The sequence below is a fragment of the Macrobrachium rosenbergii genome, chromosome 42 (assembly GCF_040412425.1).
Source record: "Macrobrachium rosenbergii isolate ZJJX-2024 chromosome 42, ASM4041242v1, whole genome shotgun sequence".
NCBI lineage: Eukaryota > Metazoa > Arthropoda > Malacostraca > Decapoda > Palaemonidae > Macrobrachium > Macrobrachium rosenbergii.
The window spans coordinates 14,548,221-14,573,690 of record NC_089782.1 but is presented as its reverse complement, the minus strand read 5'-3'; the positions used below and the strand labels follow the sequence as shown (position 1 = coordinate 14,573,690).

At 36.8% G+C, this 25,470-nt stretch overlaps 1 protein-coding gene across 6 annotated transcripts; it reads right to left on the bottom strand.

The window, feature by feature from the left end:
* Positions 1-11,521: 11,521 nt before the first annotated feature.
* On the bottom strand, positions 11,522-24,416 carry LOC136827964 (cytochrome P450 3A29-like). Of its 6 annotated transcripts, none has more exons than XM_067085529.1 (6): positions 24,226-24,416; positions 20,034-21,275; positions 16,302-16,433; positions 15,695-15,801; positions 13,483-13,626; positions 11,522-11,910 (listed from the first exon to the last, which is right to left on the bottom strand). In XM_067085529.1, the coding sequence occupies exons 2-6, from the start codon at positions 21,213-21,215 to the stop codon at positions 11,805-11,807; spliced, it is 1,671 nt and encodes a 556-aa protein (XP_066941630.1). In that variant the 5' UTR covers positions 21,216-21,275; positions 24,226-24,416; the 3' UTR covers positions 11,522-11,804. The 6 variants fall into 6 exon arrangements, with proteins under 6 accessions (XP_066941630.1, XP_066941632.1, XP_066941635.1 ...); XM_067085531.1 differs by having other exon boundaries at positions 24,302-24,403; XM_067085534.1 differs by having other exon boundaries at positions 24,324-24,402.
* Between the last annotated feature and the right edge of the window lie 1,054 nt (positions 24,417-25,470).

The following is a 25,470-nucleotide window of genomic DNA, read 5'->3' as shown; positions in this document are numbered from 1 at the left end:
TTTTTTTTTTTTCTTGAGAATCTTTAAGACCCCTTTTGTGAAAGTATCAATACAGCCTTTGTAGACTTTGCATGGGAATTATATACTCAAAAGTTTGCAGACTGAGGTGGTTACTGCCAAGTGTGAGAACAGAAAGGGGTTAGCAACCTTCTCCCACAAGACTTCTACAGAAGTGGAAGGCTAGCGCCCTCAGAGGGAAAAAAGTAATTTAGTTGAATAATAATAATAATAATAATAATAATAATAATAATAATAATAAAACTGTTACCATCTTTGGTATACTGATTTTTTTCGTCTAATTCTATAGAGAAATATTACAAAAGTTTACCATAATACGTTTTATCTTCCGGATACGGCATAAACTGGCAAACAGTTGATTTACTGCAGTGGTTGTTAACATCACCGCATAACATTGCTCTTCACAGGATCAATTTCCTTCCAGGTAATCGTTTAGGCAATTCGTTTCTCTCTATCAGAAGATGACGAAGCTAATGGGGTACTAACAAAAATTTCTTGGCTCTCAGAGAATAGTTCTGTGTCTGTCTGTTGTCTTAAAGTTCTGGCTTTTTTTTTTTTTTTTTTTTTTTGAGCATTCTGCTGTACCCAGGCAATGACGTAGGTTTGTTTTTGACAATAACAAGTGAGCTTCTTTTGCTCCTGCTACTCCCAGGCAGTTTGACCGTTATTTCTATGGGATCTGAAATATCCCTAAGAGATTCCACTTCATTTCTGATCATGAACAACTTAATGATATAAAGTTGGCATCGTTACGCTCTTGAAGGAATCGTCTTTGGAATAACATGAGTGAAAACACGGTGAAGGCCGTCCTAACTACATAATCCAGTACTGGGAAGGTTTTTCAAGAAAAGTTTTAGTGGTCCGAGAGGGCTACGACCAACTAGGTGTCATAATGATGTTATGCTGGTTGGGGTGTGTTGGAAGGCTAATCCTTCCAGTCAGGTTAGTTTGCTGTCACAGGTAAGTCTGGCACGTTGATAAGGTTAGGATCGACCAGTTCCAAGCAGCGTTTTACCATTTTTGTTATTCTTTTCTCTACTTTTGGAGGTCATCACTCATATTCTCCTTAGCCAAAATTCTTATTGCCCACTATAGTTCCCAATGCCGTACATTATTAGAGGGCTATCAGGTATACATGGAGATAAAGAAATTAATGGATTACCACAACGGTGTTGGTGAGAAACTCGAATACTACAACGACAAGTATTCAGAAAATATCTGCTCCAAGATACAAATGTATAAATATTTGCATGCATGTATAATATATATATATATATATATATATATATATATATATATATATATATATATATATATATATATATATATATATATATATATATATATATATATATATATATATATATATGTATGTGTGTGTGTGTGTGTGTGTGTGTGTTGTGTGTTTGTGTGTGTGTGTGTGTGTGTAGTTTCAGCGGCTACTAGAAAATCTTAGCTTGATAATGAATAATATTGCCAGTGTCGGGTAAAACATTTTATTTTGCAAGTTTTCGAGGTATATAACCTCATCAGGCTTAAAACAAATAAACGATACAAAACTGGGAATGTAAATAAAACCCAAGATTAAAAATGCTAATAAAACTTAAAGAGAATAAAAAAAACGAACAAAATGCAAACATAAAAAGAAGGGAAAATGAAAACTAAAACTAGCGAATACAAAGTAAAACGGCCGTAGACCTGATGCGTACCCTCTGAGAAATAGCATAATTGCTAGTTGTTCAGTTCCGGTTTCATATTTTATATAAACAACGGCTCTGAAGTTAGGAGGTCCAGGCATGTTACAGCAAAAGGACAATAGTTTAAAATCCAGGTTAGTGATGTGCTAAACCGTGCTCTCTTATGGCTAAAAAGGGTGGTTTTGAAAGAGGATACTGTTTTCTAACCAAGACCTCTGTGTTCCAAGATTGTGTCCGAGCGAGCGAGGGAGGGCTGGACCCCACATATCACAGACCAGTAAACCAATAAACGTCGCAGGAATTAAGGAAGGGGTGACGTGTCCGCCAACAGTGATCTAACAGTGATAGGGTTAGAAAAATCAAATCGGAACCTAGTTTTGGGAAAATTATGTTTGTGTTTCTTGTGATTTGTCCGGACCATATAGCTACTGCGACCAAGGTAAGGTAATTTAATGTTACATTACGACTTTTGAAGTTATCATTAGCTTTTTTAATCATAGTTTCTATTTGCATTCCTATTTTGTATCATTTATTTTTTACCAGTTTTGTTAAGGTTTTAATAAGATAATACATTATGAATGTCTTTTCCTGTAATACTACAGTGTAATATGAAAATAAGAAGGCCCATAAAACACTATTTAAACGTTGAAACCATATATTTCGGGCACTTGTTTCTGTGCCCCTGTTCACTGGTAGAATATGGACAGGTGGAAAGTTACAATGGTATATATACAAAAACATGAAGGTGTGGCCTTAGGGCCTCCGATGTTAGGAGGTGGCGTTTCTTAAGAAGGAGGAGATTGACCAAATTCCCTAGTGGTTTGGCCTCATTAGCTCCGTTTGGCGATGGATCTGGCGGTCGCGTTTCTTGGGTCATCTTCTTCAAAACGGGTGCGAGGATTAAGGTGTCAATGGCGTCCGATTTCCAATGTCCTCCTGACAGGTTCATATTGTTGGTTTGATTGATGATAGCAGATTCCAGCATCTTTCTTTTGTACGGACAGCTACTCTTGAAAACCAACTCGCCCCACTCCAGTTAATGACATGCCCTGTATTTCTAATATGTAGGAAAATTCCCGAACTCTCCGAAGCGTAACGTACTGATCTTTTGTGCTCTGTTATTCTTTGCGAGAGCGATCTACCTGTCTCGCCTACATAAATGTCATGACAATTACTACACGGTATCTTGTAAACTCCGGCTTCTTCCCTTTTGTTATTTAAGTATACGTTAACGAGCGAACTCCTGATGGATTTGGGATAATGGAAAATGAAAGGATTATCAGAACTGAGTTGCTCGGTGGCCTTTTGATGTTTTCATCGTATGGAAGCTTTATTTTGTTGTTGAAATCTATTTGTCTGTTGTGAGTGGGACCTCTGTAGTATATTTTATTTGCTTTATTAATAGCCCTCTCGATAATGTGTGGTGGATAGAGCAGTTGCGTTAGGTGTTGGCGGATCGTGTTAAATTCTTGATCCAGGTACTCATTTGAACATATCCTAAGTCCTCTGAGGAATAGGTTGCACCTACCATGATTTTTACGGAGACGTCGTGGTAGCTTAAGAAATGAATGTAGGAGACAGCGAAGGTGGGTTTTCTATATACTGTAAATGCATACCTGTTCTGTTTTCTTATGATCAGTACATCTAGGAACGGCAGTTTTCCGTCCTTTTCCCATTCTGTTTTAAATTTTATGGTCGGAACTAGCGAATTTAGCCTATTAAAAAATTCCTTAAAGTCCCCCCAGCTATTGTCCCAGAAAGTAAAGATATCATCTACGTATCTAAGCCAGATCATGTTATGGGGTTTGATAGACGACAAAAGTTCTGTTTCGAAATATTCCATGTACAAGTTTGCTAGAAGGGGTGATAGGGGACTTCCCATGCTACAGCCAAATTTTTGTTTGTAAAATTACCATTGAAAGAAAACACGTTGTTAGTTACACAGAGGTTGATAAGTTTTAAAGTTTTATCTATGCCAAGAGGAAAATGGTCTTCATATGGTTGTAACTTCCTCTCTAAGAAAAAACAACACGTCGGCAATCGGGACTTTAGTAAATAATGAATCGACGTCTAGACTGAGCAGTTTGATGTTGTTTGAGGATGTTTAAACTATTAAATTTTTGTATGAAATCTTCTGCATGTTTGACGTGGGAGGATGAGAAGGTTCCTAGAAAGGGTGATAACAAGTCTGCGAGCCATTTTGATAATTTGTACATGAAAGAGCCCTGCTAGATATTATGGGGCGTAAAGGAATCCCATCTTTATGTGTTTTCGGGAGGCCGTAAAAATAGGGGAGAGAGGTTGATTACCTTGAATGTCTCTAGTAATTCTATGTCTTTTTATTGCCCCCTATGGTTCTAACTGATTTGTTAAACTGAGCAGCAATATTTGTTGTGGATCTTTCGTTAATTTGTCGTAGGTCTCCGCATCGTTTAGAAGTTCTTGAACTTTATTGATGTATGTCTCCTTGTCTAACAGAACTATTTTCCCGTCTTTGTCAGATTTTGTGATGATGATATCCCCTTTTCTTAAGCTAACTAATGCATTTTGGAATCTTTTCAGGAGCGAATTTTTGTTGTTATTTTGCTCCAAGACATTTAGCAAAATTTGAGACATGCCTCTTTCTTGTCATAGTTGTTTTTTGCAAAATGTTTATCAAAAGCAACTAGGAAATTAAGATTACTCGGGACCAGGTTTTAGAGCGAATGAAACTCCAAGATTTAAAACGGTCTGTTCTTCTGCAGTGAGGGGATGGTTAGAGAGATTCAGCACATTATTGGGAAGGCCAAGATTATTCCATACGCTGTTCCTAATCAGTCTTTTTAATTTGTAGCACAAATTTCTGGAGTGGGACTCACTGTTTTCAATAGCACCTGATAGCACAAAATATGAAAGATATCTGTACATACCATCATCCCTGCACATGAGGCGAAGTGACGTGGCTAGCTCACTTATTTTTCTTCTGATCACATAGATGTCTTGGTGTGTGGCTTGTATTCTGTCTTGAGGAATGTGCGGATGGAGTCCGGAAATGGGTCTGACGCCGATGTCCAACGCGTGAAACCGTACATTTTGGGAGAAACTTGTTCCTGTAGGCATTCTTGTAGAAAATTCTCTGATTCTTCCTCTTGTGTAACCCATGTACTAGCCGTTTGTCTGAAGATGTTGACAGCTGGGTTGAAGCCGAAAAACTGGCGTAAACTGTGATGTTCCATAATGGGCAAAATGAATGTCTTTTCCTGTAATACTACAGTGTAATATGAAAATAAGAAGGCCCATAAAACACTATTTAAACGTTGAAACCATATATTTTGGCACTTGTTTCTGTGCCCTGTTCACTGGTAGAATATCAGGTGGAAAACAATGGTATATATACAAAACATGAAGGTGTGGCCTTAGGGCCTCCGATGTTAAGGAGGTGGCGTTTCTTAAGAAGGAGGAGATTGACCAAATTCCTAGTGGTTTTGGCCTCATTAGCTCATTTTGGCGATGGATCTGGCGGTCGCGTTTCTTGGGTCATCTTCTTCAAAACGGGTGAGGATTAAGGTGTCAATGGCGTCCGATTTCCAATGTCCTCTGACAGGTTCATATTGTTGGTTTGATTGATGATAGCAAAATAACAACAAAAATTCGCTCCTGAAAAGATTCCAAAATGCATTAGTTAGCTTAAGAAAAGGGGGATATCATCATCACAAAATCTGACAAAGACGGGAAAATAGTTCTGTTAGACAAGGAGACATACATCAATAAAGTTCAAGAACTTCTAAACGATGCGGAGACCTACGACAAATTAACGAAAGATCCCACAACAAATATTGCTGCTCAGTTTAACAAATCAGTTAGAACCATAGGGGGCAATAAAAAAGACATAGAATTACTAGAGACATTCAAGGTAATCAACCCCTCTCTCCCCTATTTTTACGGCCTCCCGAAAACACATAAAGATGGGATTCCTTTTACGCCCCATAATATCTAGCAGGGGCTCTTTCATGTACAAATTATCAAAATGGCTCGCAGACTTGTTATCACTCCTTTCTAGAACCTCATCCTCCCACGTCAAACATGCAGAAGATTTCATACAAAAATTTAATAGTTTAAACATCCCCTCAAACAACATCAAACTGCTCAGTCTAGACGTCGATTCATTATTTACTAAAGTCCTGATTGCCGACGTGTTGTTTTTCTTAGAGAGGAAGTTACAACCATATGAAGACCATTTTCCTCTTGGCATAGATAAAACTTTAAAACTTATCAACCTCTGTGTAACTAACAACGTGTTTTCTTTCAATGGTAATTTTACAAACAAAAATTTGGCTGTAGCATGGGAAGTCCCCTATCACCCTTCTAGCAAACTTGTACATGGAATATTTCGAAACAGAACTTTTGTCGTCTATCAAACCCCATAACATGATCTGGCTTAGATACGTAGATGATATCTTTACTTTCTGGGACAATAGCTGGGGACTTAAGGGAATTTTTAATAGGCTAAATTCGCTAGTTCCGACCATAAAATTTAAAACAGAATGGGAAAAGGACGGAAAACTGCCGTTCCTAGATGTACTGATCATAAGAAAACAGAACAGGTATGCATTTACAGTATATAGAAAACCCACCTTCGCTGTCTCCTACATTCATTTCTTGCTACCACGACGTCTCCGTAAAAATCATGGTAGGGTGCAACCTATTCTCAGAGGACTTAGGATATGTTAAAATGAGTACCTGGATCAAGAATTTAACACGATCCGCCAACACCTAACGCAACTGCTCTATCCACCACACATTATCGAGAGGGCTATTAATAAAGCAAATAAAATATACTACAGAGGTCCCACTCACAACAGACAAATAGATTTCAACAACAAAATAAAGCTTCCATACGATGAAAAAACATCCAAAAGGCCACCGAGCAACTCAGTTCTGATAATCCTTTCATTTTCCATTATCCCAAATCCATCGGGAGTTCGCTCGTTAACGTATACTTAAATAACAAAAGGGAAGAAGCCGGAGTTTACAAGATACCGTGTAGTAATTGTCATGACATTTATGTAGGCGAGACAGGTAGATCGCTCTCGCAAAGAATAACAGAGCACAAAAGATCAGTACGTTACGCTTCGAGAGTTCGGGAATTTTCCTACATATTAGAAATACAGGGCATGTCATTAACTGGAGTGGGGCGAGTTGGTTTTCAAGAGAAGGTCCGTACAAAAGAAAGATGCTGGAATCTGCTATCATCAATCAAACCAACAATATGAACCTGTCAGGAGGACATTGAAATCGGACGCCATTGACACCTTAATCCTCGCACCCGTTTTTGAAGAAGATGACCCAAGAAACGCGACCGCCAGATCCATCGCCAAACGGGAGCTAATGAGGCCAAAAACCACTTAGAATTTGGTCAATCTCCTCCTTCTTAAGAAACGCCACCTCCTTAACATCGGAGGCCCAAGGCCACACCTTCATGTTTTTGTATATACCATTGTAACTTTCCACCTGTCCATATTCTACCAGGTGAACAGGGCACAGAAACAAGTGCCTGAAATATATGGTTTCAACGTTTAAATAGTGTTTTATGGGCCTTCTTATTTTCATATTACACTGTAGTATTACAGGAAAAGACATTCATTTTTGCCATTATGGAACATCACAGTTTACGCCAGTTTTTCGGCTTCAGCCAGCTGTCAGCACATCTTCAGATGGGTACGAACGGCTAGTACATGGGTTACACAAGAGGAAGAATCAGAGAAATTTTCTACAAGAATGCCTACAGGAACAAGTTTCTCCCAAAATGTACGGTTTCACGCGTTGGACATCGGCGTCAGACCCATTTCCGACTCCATCCGCACATTCCCTCCAAGACAGAATACAAGCCCACACCAAGACATCTATGTGATCAGAAGAAAAATAAGTGAGCTAGCCACGTCACTTCGCCTCATGTGCAGGGATGATGGTATGTACAGATATCTTTCATATTTTGTGCTATCAGGTGCTATTGAAAACAGTGAGTCCCACTCCAGAAATTTGTGCTACAAATTAAAAAGACTGATTAGGAACAGCGTATGGAATAATCTTGGCCTTCCCAATAATGTGCTGAATCTCTAACCATCCCCTCACTGCAGAAGAACAGACCGTTTTAAATCTTGAGTTTCATTCGCTCTAAAACCTGGTCCTGAGAGTAATCTTAATTTCCTAGTTGCTTTTTGATAAACATTTTGCAAAAAACAACTATGACAAGAAAGAGGCATGTCTCAAAGGCATTTTGTTAAATGTCTTGGAGCAAAATAACAACAAAAATTGCTCCTGAAAAGATTCCAAAATGCATTAGTTAGCTTAAGAAAAAGGGGGATATCATCATCACAAAATCTGACAAAGACGGAAAATAGTTCTGTTAGACAAGGAGACATACATCAATAAAGTTCAAGAACTTCTAAACGATGCGGAGACCTACGACAAATTAACGAAAGATCCCACAACAAATATTGCTGCTCAGTTTAACAAATCAGTTAGAACCATAGGGGCAATAAAAAGACATAGAATTACTAGAGACATTCAAGGTAATCAACCCTCTCTCCCTATTTTTACGGCCTCCTGAAACACATAAAGATGGGATTCCTTTACGCCCCATAATATCTAGCAGGGCTCTTTCATGTACAAATTATCAAAATGGCTCGCAGACTTGTTATCACCCTTTCTAGGAACCTTCTCATCCTCCCACGTCAAACATGCAGAAGATTTCATACAAAAATTTAATAGTTTAAACATCCCCTCAAACAACATCAAACTGCTCAGTCAGACGTCGATTCATTATTTACTAAAGTCCCGATTGCCGACGTGTTGTTTTTCTTAGAGAGGAAGTTACAACCATATGAAGACCATTTTCCTCTCTTGGCATAGATAAAACTTTAAAACTTATCAACCTCTGTGTAACTAACAACGTGTTTTCTTTCAATGGTAATTTTTACAAACAAAAATTTGGCTGTAGCATGGAAGTCCCCTATCACCCCTTCTAGCAAACTTGTACATGGAATATTTCGAAACAGAACTTTTGTCGTCTATCAAACCCCATAACATGATCTGGCTTAGATACTATGTAGATGATATCTTTACTTTCTGGGACAATAGCTGGGGACTTTAAGGAATTTTTAATAGGCTAAATTCGCTAGTTCCGACCATAAAATTTAAAACAGAATGGGAAAAGGACGGAAAACTGCCGTTCCTAGATGTACTGATCATAAGAAAACAGAACAGGTATGCATTTACAGTATATAGAAAACCCACCTTCGCTGTCTCCTACATTCATTTCTTAAGCTACCACGACGTCTCCGTAAAAATCATGGTAGGGTGCAACCTATTCCTCAGAGGACTTAGGATATGTTCAAATGAGTACCTGGATCAAGAATTTTAACACGATCCGCCAACACCTAACGCAAACTGCTCTATCCACCACACATTATCGAGAGGGCTATTAATAAAGCAAATAAAATATACTACAGAGGTCCCACTCACAACAGACAAATAGATTTCAACAACAAAATAAAGCTTCCATACGATGAAAACATCCAAAAGGCCACCGAGCAACTTAGTTCTGATAATCCTTTCATTTTCCATTATCCCAAATCCATCGGAGTTCGCTCGTTAACGTATACTTAAATAACAAAAGGAAGAAGCCGGAGTTTACAAGATACCGTGTAGTAATTGTCATGACATTTATGTAGGCGAGACAGGTAGATCGCTCTCGCAAAGAATAACAGAGCACAAAAGATCAGTACGTTACGCTTGGAGAGTTCGGGAATTTTCCTACATATTAGAAATACAGGGGCATGTCATTAACTGGAGTGGGGCGGAGTTGGTTTTCAAGAGTAGCTGTCCGTACAAAAGAAAGATGCTGGAATCTGCTATCATCAATCAAACCAACAATATGAACCTGTCAGGAGGACATTGGAAATCGGACGCCATTGACACCTTAATCCTCGCACCCGTTTTGAAGAAGATGACCCAAGAAACGCGACCGCCAGATCCATCGCCAAACGGGAGCTAATGAGGCCAAAACCACTAGGGAATTTGGTCAATCCCTCCTTCAAGAAAACGCCACCTCCTTAACATCGGAGGCCTAAGGCCACACCTTCATGTTTTTTTATATATACCATTGTAACTTTCCACCTGTCCATATTCTTACCAGTGAACAGGGGCACAGAAACAAGTGCCTTGAAATATATGGTTTCAACGTTTAAATAGTGTTTTATGGGCCTTCTTATTTTTACAATACATTATATTGTACTTTACTGATTTTTATTTTACAATTTCAGCTTGATGAGGAAGTTATGTACCGGAAAGCTTTGCAAAAGTAAATTTTCTGTCTGGACTTGCAATATTATTCATTATCAAGCTATATATATATATATATATATATATATATATATATATATATATATATATATATGTGTGTGTGTGTGTGTGTGTGTGTGTGTGTGTGTGTATACAGGTATTTACATATATATTTTGTATATATATATATATATATATATTTATTTATATATATATATATATATATATATATATATATATATATATGTATATATATAATATATATGTATATATCTCTCTATTTATCTATATATTTGTATATCTATATATATATATATATATATATATATATATAGTATATGAAACACAAACGTATTATATACTTCTCAGCTTGTGTGTGGAGCCATGTTTTTAGATAGCGTTAAACTTTCTGGTTTAAAATTTTCACAAATTGTCACCCCAAAATATTAGAAAATTGTCTCTTTTAGAAAGAGGAAGTATTATCACCCAAGGGAAAGACCTGAACAACCAATATTTCAGAAATCACTTTCACCCCTTTCAACAAAGAGCTTAAAGATATTTCACCAAAATTTAGTATAGAAAAATACGGGGACAATATTTTATTCCAGTACCATAACAATGTTGGGAGAAAAACCATAAAGAACAACCCTGTAAAACTGTCCGAAGATACTGGTGTTTATGCTATTCGTTGCTTGGGTTGTGATTCATGCTGTATCGGTGAAGGTGGTCGTTCGTTTGGTAAACGTAAAAATGAACACATTTCAGCATGTAAATTAGGGAATAATTATAGCTCGGTACGCATGGGAGAGGGATCATAAAATAGATTTTGAAACTGGTCAATTGCGTACAAATGCTTTGGCAGAACCACCAGAAGAGGTACAGAAGGCGCCCTATGGAAACTTATGCATTGTTGAAAATAATATAAGCGAATAAATTTGTAAATTGCGGGTATTCTTAATTTCAGAAGTATATCTAGTCAGTTAAATTCTTTCCAAAATCAAAGTAGTAACAATTTGGAACAAAATCATCTTGTTGGCTCTCAGCGGAAGACTCCAGGTTTGTTCCACCGAGAATTTTAGGATTGACAAGGTCCCAACAACCTCATTAATAGTTTTACTTTCTGTAATAATTGTTTTGTGTGTACAGTTTCCAACTTAACTTTGTTTTCGGAATTGTCTATTCTACTCCGTTTTAGTGATCGAGTCCAGAGCAGTTGGACGAAAGCTATAAGCTTTGTACGTATATATTTTTAATACACTATGTTTTGTAACATGCATTTCTTCGTGAATCTTACCTCATCTCATACTGTATATATATATATATATATATATATATATATATATATATATATATATATATATATATATATATATATATATATCTAGATTATAGATATTTGTAGGCTTATGAAAGTAAATGTGTGTGGAATATGGCCACTTCTACAAAACCCATGCAGTTTCGAGGACGTAATGAAACAATACAAATATCTTACCATAACTGCGCCCTCCTCTTTTGAGCAGCAAACAACATTTTCTTCTGTACAGCGACATCACAAAATAACAAAATACATGAATTTGTTCAGTAAAGTTTCACAGTTATCAGACAATGCTAAAGAACGCAAACTTCATCTGCCCGAGCTGTCAGATATCTTTGTAAACAATCTCCAAGGATCCTGAAGCTAAATCACAAGTTCGGGACTAGTCCACTCTTCCTTTTCTTCTTCTATTCATCATTGCCTGAGTCACTTGAGCAGGAAAAGAAGTCTTATCATTCCCGCCTAACCGCCTTCAGAATGACGTCTTTGGCAGGAATGTGAGTCACCGTCGGCATTTCGAAGGTTAGGGGAATTGGAGTTTGTTCACAAGTCTCCAACCTAAGTAAAAACAAGCAAGGGAAAAGTGAAAATTAGTGACCACTAAGACTGCGTACTTTTCTGACAACCGAATTTCTTAAACATCAGTTGGCGACATTGAAGAGAATCTGTAGTGGCTGAAGAAAAGCGGATAGGGTAGCCTTGATATGGTTTGGTAACGCAGAAGGAATGGAGAATATCAGGATGGTGAAAGGCGAGTTTATTTGGAAGGTTTATAAAGAAGATGAAGGCGAAGGCGCTATTCATTTGTTGATTTACCGGTTTCATTTTTTAACATTGTTCTGGCCTTTTGGGTTAGTCCTATTCTAATATGGTATATATAAGCTAACGCTGAAAGCACTGTCTCGAATAAAAGTTTTTCAAAACATTATACAACGTCAAAAACATTTTTTCTCCAATATATAATATTACTGTACCTTAACGCACAGATTTTTCAAGCATAAAACTGAATAGATGTTCCTAGCTTCATCGTACACTACTACACATACACACACTTACTGCCCAGCGATCTGTACACTGTCTGTCCTCCTGCAGAGCCTGTTTGGTAAACGTATGTTCTGATGACGTTTGAAGATCTATTAAATAATTCAAACAGTTTGAGAGTCTAACGATCTTCAAGCATATAAGTATTTAGTGGATATTCCCTCAAACGGCAGTCATTTTTTCGTTGACGTTACGGTTATCTTGAGGCTGCAGTGTAAATATCGGTCGTTTATATTAGTTATGCGTTCATACCCCTTCTATAAAAAAAAAAAAGTCTGAATGCCGTTAGATATTAACTTATACGGTAGTCATTTTTCTACCCTCAGATTTCATAAACGATATCAGGAGGCGTTATGTGTAAATTTCTGGCATCAGTAAGGTTGGTGCATACTGCGGTGTCTTAGGCTGCTCAAATAGGAAACCTCAAGAGAGTGACATTCATTTTCTCTTACCGAAAAACAGAGAAGCGTGCATATTTTTTGCAAAACTAAACTTATATGAATGTGTTAAAATGTCGTTTGAATTCAACTAGAGTAGTCATGTATATAACTACTGACAATTTCTGACAGTCAGGACATTTTCAGATTTGACATATATTAATCGTATTAACAGCAGTGTCAACTAGTACTACCATAGTATCGTAGGACTAAATTTCTTCAAACAAAGCCTATATTCATGATGGTAGGCTGTAAATCAGAATCCAGGTAAAAAAAAATCACAGAAAAAAGTAACCTAATCTAACCCAACCTCTAACCTAATGATTACCGGCCACCATAAATTAATGTGACTTTTTTCCTGATTTTTCCTAGCCAAAATTGTGACACTTTTTCTGTGACTTGTTTTCCTGTGACTTTAAAGTAAAATAAGTTCGGGGTTGCTATGGAAATTGACACGTTAAATGCTGACAAAGGTTGATAGTAGAAACACTCAGCGGAGCAAAAAAGCTCAAATTCCATTTCAAGATTAAGTTTAGAAAAATGTACATTTACTGGGTTATGGTAACGATAACAACACAAACACCCGTTAAATTACTGAAACAGTCCTGATCACTCGAAACTGATCAGTATTATTGTTAAAACCAGAACTCACCGATGTGTCCTAACGAGTCTGGCTATTGCAACCTTAGCCTCAAGTTGGGCGAATCGGACACCGGGACATCCTCTAGGTCCGGCACCGAACGGTATGTAGGACATCGGATGCCTCGTTTCAGAAGCCTTGACTTTTGGTGAAAATCTGGAAAAGCAATATTTTGTGATACGTGGGAGTTTTCTCTCTCTCTCTCTCTCTCTCTCTCTCTCTCTCTCTCTCTCTCTCTCTCTCTCTCTCCTTGTGAATTGCTACAAATCAGCTAATAACAGCAAAAGTAACACAAACAGTGAACAGGTGTGCATTACCTTGTTTAGGCCCTCCCATTTAAATTTTATCATATTATGGCAGACATTTTGACAGAGTACTGATTGTTTACATATTCTCTCTCTCTCTCTCTCTCTCTCTCTCTCTCTCTCTCTCTCTGTGTGTGTGTGTGTGTGTGTGTAGGCAAATGGAGTAATTCTCTCTCTCTCTCTCTCTCTCTCTCTCTCTCTCTCTCTCTCTCTCTCTCTCTCTCTCTCTTTCTGTTTTGTAGACAAATGGAGTAATTCTCTCTCTCTCTCTCTCTCTCTCTCTCTCTCTCTCTCTCTCTCTCTCTCTCTCTAGCTGGTTCAGTCTAGGCTCTCTCTCTCTCTCTCTCTCTCTCTCTCTCTCTCTAGACAAATGGAGTCTCTCTCTCTCTCTGTGTGTCTGTGTCTGTGTAGACAAATGGAGTAATTCTCTCTCTCTCTCTTTCTGTTTCTGTAGACAAATGGAGTAATTCTCTCCTCTCTCTCTCTCTCTCTCTCTCTCTCTATCTCTCTCTCTCTACGAACTTGCAACAACCAATAACAGCAGCCAGGTACATTATTAAGGATTAATTCAAGTCAAAAGAAGCATTCCAAACCTTGCCCTTTCTGAGCGCGAATGTTTGTTCCCAAAAAGTGTAACACTTATCATGCACCATTAGGACCAGCAGAGCTCAGGTCCGAAGCTCATGACCAGACACAACGTTCATTGACCAATCCTTTCAAGTAATAAGAAAACTTGCCTTGAAAGTGCCCGGACTCTGATAAACTTTCATTTTTTTGTCATTCTTATATGAGCTACACTCAAGGAGTTTTGTAAGTGAAATAGCTGTAAGAGGTTTTTACAATAATAGATGGATTTTCCGCTTTTCTGGTAATTAACTATATTCGTGGTTTTGCTAACATCTGACCGGGAAAGCGCATAGAAAAAAGGAAAGTATCAACCAAAACTAGTTGATGTTCAAAAGGCCTCAGAACATTTATCAACACAGAAGGGCATCAACATGCATCCACTAGCCCAGAAAGAGCTTTAAATCAGAGAATGAAGAAAAAATGAACAACTGGAAGTTATAAAAGAAGAGAAAAGCAAAACAGGCGACAGCTCATCAAAAAAATCGTCTTGAGATGTTATGTAACTCCATGTATCGCCAAGAAGAAGAAAGCTGCCAAGGATAGCCTATGTTTGGATTGTCGCTTTATAAACTGTCACATTGAAGCAGAGTTCAAACACAGGTCCTTGCTGACTATCTAATTGGTTTGCAAAGTAAACACCATAGGAGGTAGTGCCTTCAGCGCACCTCATGCGGTGCACTGTAGGCAATACTTAAGGTACTTTGCTGCGTCCCTTCGGCCCCAAGCTGCAACCCGTTTCATTCCTTTTCCTGTATCTCCGTTCGCATTCACTTTCTTCCATCTTACTCTCCACCCTCTCCTAACAACTGATTCTTAGTGTAACTGCGAGGGTTTTCTTCCAGTTACACCTTTCAAACCTTTTCACTGTCAATTTCCGTTTCAGCGCTGAATGACCTCATCGGTCCCAGCGCTTGGCCTCTGGCCTAAACTCTCCATTCTGTACTATTCCAAAGAAAAAGATTTCCAGCTTTCCTCTACAATTTGAGGAATAACTTTCTCACTACTCATATAAAGCTAGCAATGATATAACTCGAAGACCACCTCAAACAAAATCGTTGCGAAGAATAATAATAAGCAGCCGACAGCCCCGCCTTGCCCAATCAGGAGTCTGAGAGAGGATGAACCACATCCTCAGTGACCGCTGGAAATTCCGGCCATGCGACTAAAGACGCCATCAGCTACACAAACAGGGCATTTGAATGGCTTAATAAAAACAAATTTTAAACCATTCATCTCTTTTATGGTCAAATTGGAGTCATTAATATTTCACCACAAACTTTCTGGTAACTCACCTTTCAGGGTCAAATTTGTCGGGCTCGGGCCACAGTTTAGGGTCGTGATGAATCTGCCACACTGGAATCAGAATGTTGGTGTCATTGGGAATGAAGTAGTCACCCAGCTGAGAAAGAAGAAGAAAAGAGAGTAAAACACGATAAGCTTAAAAAGACGTTCTGTATTATTATTATTATTATTATTATTATTATTATTATTATTATTATTATTATTATTATTATTATTATTATTATTATATTCTGAAGATGAACCCTATTCATATGGAACAAGCCCACAAGGGCCATTGACTTGAAATTCAAGCTTCCAAAAGAATAAGATGTTCATTTGAAAGACGTGCAGAAGGTAATGGGAAAAACAAAATTATTATTATTATTATTATTATTATTATTATTATTATTATTATTATTATTCAAAAGATGAACCCTATTCATATGGAACAAGCCCATAAGGGCCATTGACTTGAAATTCGAGCTCCCAAAGAATAGCCTATGGAACAAGATATTTACACTTGACTACATTTGGATAAAAATCGTCGTGAAAATAAGGTATTCAATCAATTGACAAGTTTGTTCTCCACAGAAATTTGTGACAAAAACATCCACTCACTTGGAAATCCGCGTTCGTATCCCTGCTGATGAAGGTTACGACGGGTGGGAGGATTCTCAAAGATTCGGCAAAGATCTGGTCCAGATAGTTCAGCTTGTGGACGGTTTCGTAGGTGATGTGCTCGTATCCATCCTGGCAGGGGAACAAATGGCAATGATAAAATACTTCAAGATCAAGCTATCAGTCCATGATCAAACGTCATGATTGCCTTTTAATTATATATATTTTCCCCGTTTTACACATTCAGTGCGTCGGGGGACAGCGCTTTTACAAGACCATTTCGGCCATCTCTCCACCAACTACAAATCTTACTGCCAAGTTCAAAAGCAGTGTCCAGAGCGGAAGGAGAAATAAAAAGGAAGGAAAGCTGGCAGTGAGAGCCTTACAGTGCCTGTCGAAATCGAAGGTTAATGACCAACTGACCTTTTGTAAGGACAGAGATTCAAGGAGTGAAAGACTGCAGTGATAGGCCAAAGTTCTGTGTAAATAACTTTCGACAACTTTTTTTTCACGTATACATTTTGAAAAAGTTATTCAGCATACGTTCTATGAATAACTCTTTAGATAGCAATCGATAGTGCTATCTGTACTCAGGTGAAGTGGCACACGGCTGACAACCTGAACTGCCACATCAATTTTGTTGTGGGCAATATTTTAAGTAAGCAATATAAACATTGGGATACTTTGAGGCTTTTGCACTGATTTTTGAGTTTCTCAGATTGTGAAATATGCTAAAAAGTTTATTTTTTCATCTTAGAGGTCTTTAGATAAAATTCCTGGATTTCATTTGTTATTTTTACTATAGATGTCACGATAGTCGTTTAACTATTTGCATTAAAGGAAAGAAAACTTTGTAAATAATCTGTTTCCATGGTCTCTCAGTGAGGAACTTTGACCATCCGTGATGAAAAAGGTGTTTATGTCTTTCCAAAGACTGAAGCAGTTTATTAAAAAAGCGACCTTGAATTTTATTGTTGACACGTCAAACGACTTCCTTTTTCTCGTTACCTTCTCCATTAGAATGAAAAGTTGGGCGCTGTGTACAAATGACGTTAATCTAGTTTTAACCCTCACGTTAGAGAACCCGAAGTATAGGAAGATAGAATGGCTGAGTAGATGATATGAAGTAGACAGGTTGGTAGATTATTTTTATTAAACCATAGCGTAATGAGAAGAACAAATAGTTTAAATTAATATTTTGTTTATCAGGATAGAAAAATAGCAAATTATATATACTGTATATATACATATATATATAATATATATATGTGTATGTATATATATATATTATATATACATATATATATATATATATATATATATATATATATATATATATATATATATATATATATATATATATATATATATATATTATTGATTGCATTAATGTACATTGTGCAAGTGAAAAGTTTAATATATATATATATATATATATATATATATATATATATATATATATATATATATTTATATATTATATATATATATGTATGTATACCTGAATCACGAAAATATAGAACGTGATGAATATATAATCATAGTAATAAACATGAAGGAAAGTGAAACAATGCGTGGTGTTAGCCTTTTGACACAATGGTCTGCTAGTAAAGGACCATTGTGTCGAAAGGTCTAGCACCACCTGTTGTTTCACTTTCCTTCGTGGCATTTGCCTTTTTTATATATATATATATATATATATATATATATATATATATATATATATATATATATATATATATATATATATATGTGTGTGTGTATATATATATATTTTATATAATATAGATATGTTTATTTATAAATATATATATAAATATGTGTAAATATATATATATATATATATATATATATATATATATATATATATATATATATATATATATATATATATATATATGCACACACACACGTCCCATTCACAGATAAAGAACTTCTGACCAATAAACCTTGAGAAAAAGAAGACAGTCGACCGAGATATACCAATTAGTCACCTACCGAGGGTACGAAGATAAAACCACTTTATGTAATCGCCAGATAATGGATACCATAGAAATACTTCATCTGCAAAGCCAGTCGGTTTAATTAGACTACTTGTGCTTTTTGTCGTTTTATTTATAGGACCCCGCGGTTGTGTGTCTCTTACACAAAACGCACGGGTGAATTTTAATAGAGATAATAATAACAATTCGTATCACATTATTGGCGTTATTATAAGGGACAGAAGTGGACTCAACTAACGATGAAAACAGGCAAACAAATATAGAAGAAAACGCTTTTAGTTTCCTGTAAAAGCCAACTATTGAGATGGCTATTTGTCTATCCGCCCTCAGAACTTCAAAACTACTGAGGCTAGAGGGCTGCAAATTGGTATGTTGTTCATCCATCCTCAAGTCATCAAACATACCAAATTGCAGCCCCCTAGCCTCTGTAGTTTTTATTTTATTTAAGGTTAAAGTTAGCCACGATCGTGCGTCTGGCACCGCTATAGATGCCAACAACATAAGCCACCACCGGGGCGTGGCTGAAAGTTTCATGGGCCCTGCCTGAGCGCTTCATACACCATTATATACTGTACAGAAGGCTCGATTGCGCCGAAGAAAATTGGGCGCATTTTTTTTTACTTGTTCAGATTGTTTTCTGTTTTTGTTTGTGATCTAAATATTGCCTGTATTTTATCAGGCCGTCTGCCCGCGTCGCCGATTAGATAATCGAGGCAAAGGTCACCGCGATTAAATGTTGTTCTCGTCCTCCTGGGTACGAAAGTGAGGGGCGGAAAGACCCAAGGAAAATCAGTGTCGCTGTTGTTGTGCTTTATTTTCTGTTGTTTTGCTCGATGTTATTTAGGCCCGAAGGTCTTAACAGGGAAGAAAGGTCCGTTTACGAATTACGGTCATACGCAATTAGTAACCGATTGGTTATAGGACTGAGTTGCCAAATTTAGTATCTAGAGTAACCTCAATGAATGAGTTTCGCCTTCTTCTGTGTGTGTGTATATATATATATATATATATATATATATATATATATATATATATATATATATATATATATATATATATATATATATATATATATATATATATATATATACACAGAAGGAGTGAAACACATTCATTGAGGTTACTCTAGATACTAAATTTGGCAATTATATATATATATATATATATATATATATATATATATATATATATATATATATATATATATATATATTTATTTATATATTGAAGATCTGAATGCAAAAGATGACCATAATTATGCAAGAACAATACAACATGCATAATGAAAATTGAACGATGGTGCCTAAAATTTCAAAAGTCTCATTTAGTTATAGAGGCATTGTCAGTGACAGTATCTTGCAGGGGGATCCAGTGTCCTAAACTTAGTGACAACCATATTTTGAGTTTTACTAGGGTTCAACGCAATTCCCCGTGATATTAATCAAGTATTAACTTTTGCTGGGTCTACAACCAGGAGGTGGGATCGATGCAAATAATGTGGCATCACCTTGCTTTTTTTTTTAGGCCAAGCCACGTATCATGTTATATAATATAAACAGCCATGGGTCCGTAGTCGTCATTGGTCCCATCAACCACTACTTGTTCCTATCTATTAGTTGAATATCCAGTCACCTGTTTCCACACTGCCTGTAAACATACATATATTAAGGCAATAAATAGACAGCAACAAAATTAAACGAGATTTGTAAATAGGAGAACTGTGACTTACCTCAATGTGCTCACAGAGTTCCTGGTAAAGTTTCTCCTGGATGTCAGGATGACAGGCCAGGAGATAGGCCGTCGATGTCAAGGAATTTGCAGACGTCTCAAAGCCTGCAAGCAGGAACACCCATGCATTGGCTATGATCTCTTCATCTGACAGATTTTTCTTCTTTATGTCTTCTCTCGATGACTTCTGGGTAGTTTCTGACAGATGTTCTTTTGTGGTAGCCGGTGTGCCATTTGGGACATTTGTCTCATTCTGAAAAATCGGGTCTTTTTCATCTGATTCCAGCTGAGATTCTGCTGCCTCCAGCATGAGCTGCAGAACGTCGATGTACTTTCTAGATGTGTCCTTCCTTCTAATCTTCAGGACAGTCTTCAAGTGAGATACGATCATATTAGTCATACGACCTGACAAGGCTAACTGGTTGCTGATGAAGGTGAAAACCTTCCCAAAGATGTTGAAATAAATTGCCAGGTGAATTGCCGGATTCATCGCGTGTTTGAGGAAATACCTTGTCGCTGAGAAGAAAGCATCATCATTTTGGTCCCTCTGGCAATTTCTCTTCATGGCCAATACACATTCACAGATGACATCCAGAGTGAGCCCTTGGAAGAGGCCATACCATTCCAGAGGCTTCTCTTTGGCGTTGTGATCTGCCACAATCCCCAGGAGTTCATCGACCCTCTCATTCATGATGCCGATCATCAGCTTCATCTTGGCCATTGAAAAAGTTGGTGCCAAAACAGAGCGCACATCCTTCCACCTCTGGTCCCTTAACCCAACAATGCAGTGGATAACTGGCTGGGCCTCAATAATAAGCTTTGGTCTGTTAGAGAAGTTGTTGAAATCCTTCACAAGCACCTGTCTGATGAGGTCCAGGTCCTTGATGACAATGTTGGGCTTGGCACCAATATAATAACCGAAGACATCTCCGTACTTCTCCAGCCAGTTGGTCAGCATGTCTGTAGCCAGTGTCCTCCCTCTCAGGGTGTGTAGGCTGCCGTGGATCAGGTGGGGCTCTACATAAGGTATGCCTAGACGTGCAAACAGTGACTGCTTGTGCCTCCTGACACGTACCCAGTGAATAACGTAGAGGGTGAAGAATGCGATGCACAGGGTCAGGGTACAGTGGGACATCCCCAACCGTAGGAAGGACCATACGTATGACAGGATTTCCAGAATCATTTTATTCTATGCTTAAGAGTCGCCTAAACTTACAGTGTGATTAAGACCGATATCATTTGCCTGTGGAAAAAGGAAAAATATTTAAAATTCATCACTCTGTCCTTTCACACAAGCATAATGAAAGATGCATATGCACATATACATACATTCATACATAATAGATATCATATATATATAGATATATATATATATATATATATATATATATATATATATATATATATATATATATATATATATATATATATATATATATATATATCCCCAAAAAATTCGTATAATACAAGATTCTCTAGTTTTCCATTTTTCCTTACACACACACATATACATATATATATATATATATATATATATATATATATATATATATATATATATATATATATATATATATATATACATACATGTTCTGTAACAGGGCTGCTACTTGGAAATTTGAACTTTATAAAAATACTGCCAAGGTTCGGATAGAACATTTTATTACGCAAGCAGCCGAGGTATGTATCTTTATCATCAAGCTGAAATTATTGACAAGACAAAAATCATTGAAAGTACTATAAAATGAATTATCTAATAAAACTTAGAAAACAGATAAAAGAAATAAAAAGTTAAGTTTTGTAAAGCAATGCATTTTATTGTATTTTCAATCATTTTTATGTTTTGTTAGTAAATTCAGCCTGATGATGAGGTTATATACCTCGAAAGCTTCCATAATGAAATTTACTACCCAGCCGTAACAATGTTATTCATCGTCAAAATTCCTACTAGTTGGCCTATTACTGAAGTTAAAAGTATACCTTAGTTGGCCGAAGGATTAGGTTTATTTTACGTGGCTAAGAACCAATTCGTTACCTAGCAACGGGACCGTACAGCTTATTGTGGAATCCGAATCACATTATAATGAGAAATGAATTTCTATCACCAGAAATAAATTCCTCTAATTCTTCATTGGCCGGTCGGTGAATCGAACGTGGGCTCAGCAGAGTGCTAGCTGAGAACGGTACCGACCCGTCCAATGAGGAACTGGCCTATTACTGAGACTATATATATATATATATATATATATATATATATATATATATATATATATATATATATATATATATATATATATATATATATATATATATATATATATATATACATACCATATATATGTGTGTGTGTGTACAGTAGCGTATGGGGGGTGCTGAGATATATATATATATATATATATATATATATATATATATATATATATATATATATATAATAGTAGCGTAAATTGGGAGCGCACAGGGGCACGTGTGCCCCCTTATCCTTTTGTTGACAATGTTCCATCAGAAATAAGACCAAGGTTTCCAAAGGATCATCCTGTTCTCCAGCTTCATCAGTGATTGCAAATCTAAATATTGAATCTGTTGCTTCTTCACCCAAAATTTATATTCAAGATATCCCAAACCCAACTTCCCTTCGCAGTGAATCAATGAGGTGGGAAACGAGGTGGAAAAGCATCTTGGCCCATGAAAGACCATCCACTGTCATTGCTGCTTTTAAGGCGTGTACACACAACTACCTGATGTTAAGCAGCTTCTGCAGTTGCTAGCAACTATACCTGTGACAACCTGTTGTGTGGAGCGCTCATTTCAGCACTAAGGAGAATAAAAACGGACACAAGATCTACAGTGGGTGAGGAGCGATTGAAGGGGTTGGCATTTAAGGAAATTCATAATGATGTTACGATAGATGTGGACGAATGATAGATGATTTTGCTAGGCATAAAATCATCGTCTTCTGATTTAAGTGATGTGTCTTCATTATTTTATTTTCATTATTTTGCAGACTGAAAGTTCAGATTTGCCGTTGTTCAGTTGCAGTTTATATTCCTCTCGTCTGTTGTGATCAGATGCAGCATTATTTGCATGATGAGTAAGAGGGCACAATGCAGAAGAAAAAATAAATAAAATACTGTAGAAGATTTTTTTATAGTCCTTGTTCTGCTTTAAAAAATGTGTGGGTATTAAGTGCCTGTATACTGAGATATGACAGTGATGTGTAATGAGATATTATCTTTGATCTTAAAGGAAAATAGCAAAAACTATTATTATTATTATTATTATTATTATTATTATTATTATTATTATTATTATTATTATTATTATTATTGTTATTGTTATTACTCCACCAGATGAAGCACTTAATACCACAAAAATTGACCCCTCCTTTGTTAAACTCTTTTTGGCTACGTCCCTGTATATCTATATATATATCTATATATATATATATATATATATATATATATATATATATATATATTTATAATCAGAATAATATTGGAAATACTGAGGAATGATGCAGTATATAAATTTCTTTTTGGATATGATTGGCTCATACTGAATTTTGTTTTGTGCAGTTGCAACATAACTACCAAAAAGCCATCTGCTGTTCTAGGAGAGCTCCAACCCAATACGAGGTGAAGAAACAACAAATTTTAAAATGATTCCTTCAGTGGGTCTTACTAAGAACAGAGTGCAATATTTGCTCTTTTGTGTGGGTGTCTGTCGCTTGGGGAACTTGTGTTCATCCATCATGGTACAGTACTAATAAGTTTAATGTAAGCAATACTAGCGGGAAAAAACTTTAGAAAGGCTACAATTCAAATTTCGATACTTGAAGTCGTCTAGGTCCAGAGAAAAAGAAGACGAATATGACGTCACATTAACAACATGATTTCCACAGTGAGCAAAAGATGTGAAGATGTGAATGGCGCAATATGTGTAGGAATCTGACGCGCTGCTGGTGAGCCTTCAGTGATGGTTATAGGGCAGGTAATGGTCCCAAGATACCTCTGTTATTTTCACTCCTCGCTAATGACGATACATTAACAATAGCCTTTGAAAATGGTCGGGAATTTCACGATAGGCGTACTATAATATAATTACATGGCACTGCAATTTCACAAAAATCTCTGGAACTGTTCTATCGAACATTTTCTTTTCATAATAGAAAAGTCATTTCAGTAGTAGTTTACCACACACTCGGAAAGCTTAGAACTTTAAAACGTAAGACACTCAATCCTAGTGTCGATCACACGTGTATAATGATACAGGATTCAGTCATTCACACTACGGTTCAACACAGAGGTCGGAATCCAACTGAAAGCAGAGAGTAATGATTAAGGGATAAGGATAATGAACGCCCAGTGAACCGTAGGCTCAGATTAGGGCTTGCCAAGAGGTTACTGTACACAGCATCCGAGCTGCGTACGATGATTTCGCAAATTAAACTATTTTTTTTTGTTGTTTGCCATCCAATTTGTATTATTTGTATGATGTCTAATACCTTCATATACACCAGAAACCTCGTCTAATACCAAATTCATTAAGATCTTAATTTTTTAAGAATGTTATTAAATAAAAATTGACAATTTAAAACATTGTGCAGCTGTTATGTAAGATGATAAACTCGTGAGCAGAATACTGTTTCTCATGTTACGGCCTCAAAGCTCGCCTCGTTTCGACCAATGGCGTGTACTCTCCGGTATTTTAGTATAAGAAGCGTATTTAACAAGTTGATTTAGAAGTCAGTGGAAACACGAAAATTTTATGTGAAAACTTGTGCTAAAAGTACAGTGCCGCTAGTAATAGGCTATAGATCAGTTCACTCAACAACATCAATAGTCTCAACTAAAAACGTCAAGCTTTTGTCCATCACAAATTTCACCCAGGGTTCATTATTACTACTGAACATTTCCTCCATCAAAGTAAAAGTTTTCAAGTGCTGGTCTATCAAAACAGAGATAGCACCTGTTCACACACTCGTGCAACGCAATACATAAGAATCTTAAGCCTGGGCCTAACGCAGCTTTCGTTTCGCAGAGGCACTTTAGTCGGTATACAGTTTTAAATTCGTTACGCTTATGGGTTCTAGCTTCAACGTGCTCACACAAAATTGCGCTCGCGCACGGGCACACACACACACACTCAAATGTATTCTGTGTGAGTGATTACAGTAGGGTATATTACTAAAGATCCAACAATCAAATATGTGACAGAAATATAAGAGAAGACCGAACAGCAAGTCTCATCGCAAGGGACGTTACATACCTTTGCAAAGCTTGGCCCAGGTACCTTCAATCTGCTCACATGATGGACGCTTCCCCCTCAACACCCCCACCCCCCTTTGATAACGGTGTCTAAGCCTGGGGTTCATTATTCATGGCTGTCTATATTCCACAGGCAAAATGTATGGTATTTACTGAAGCGATAATTTTATT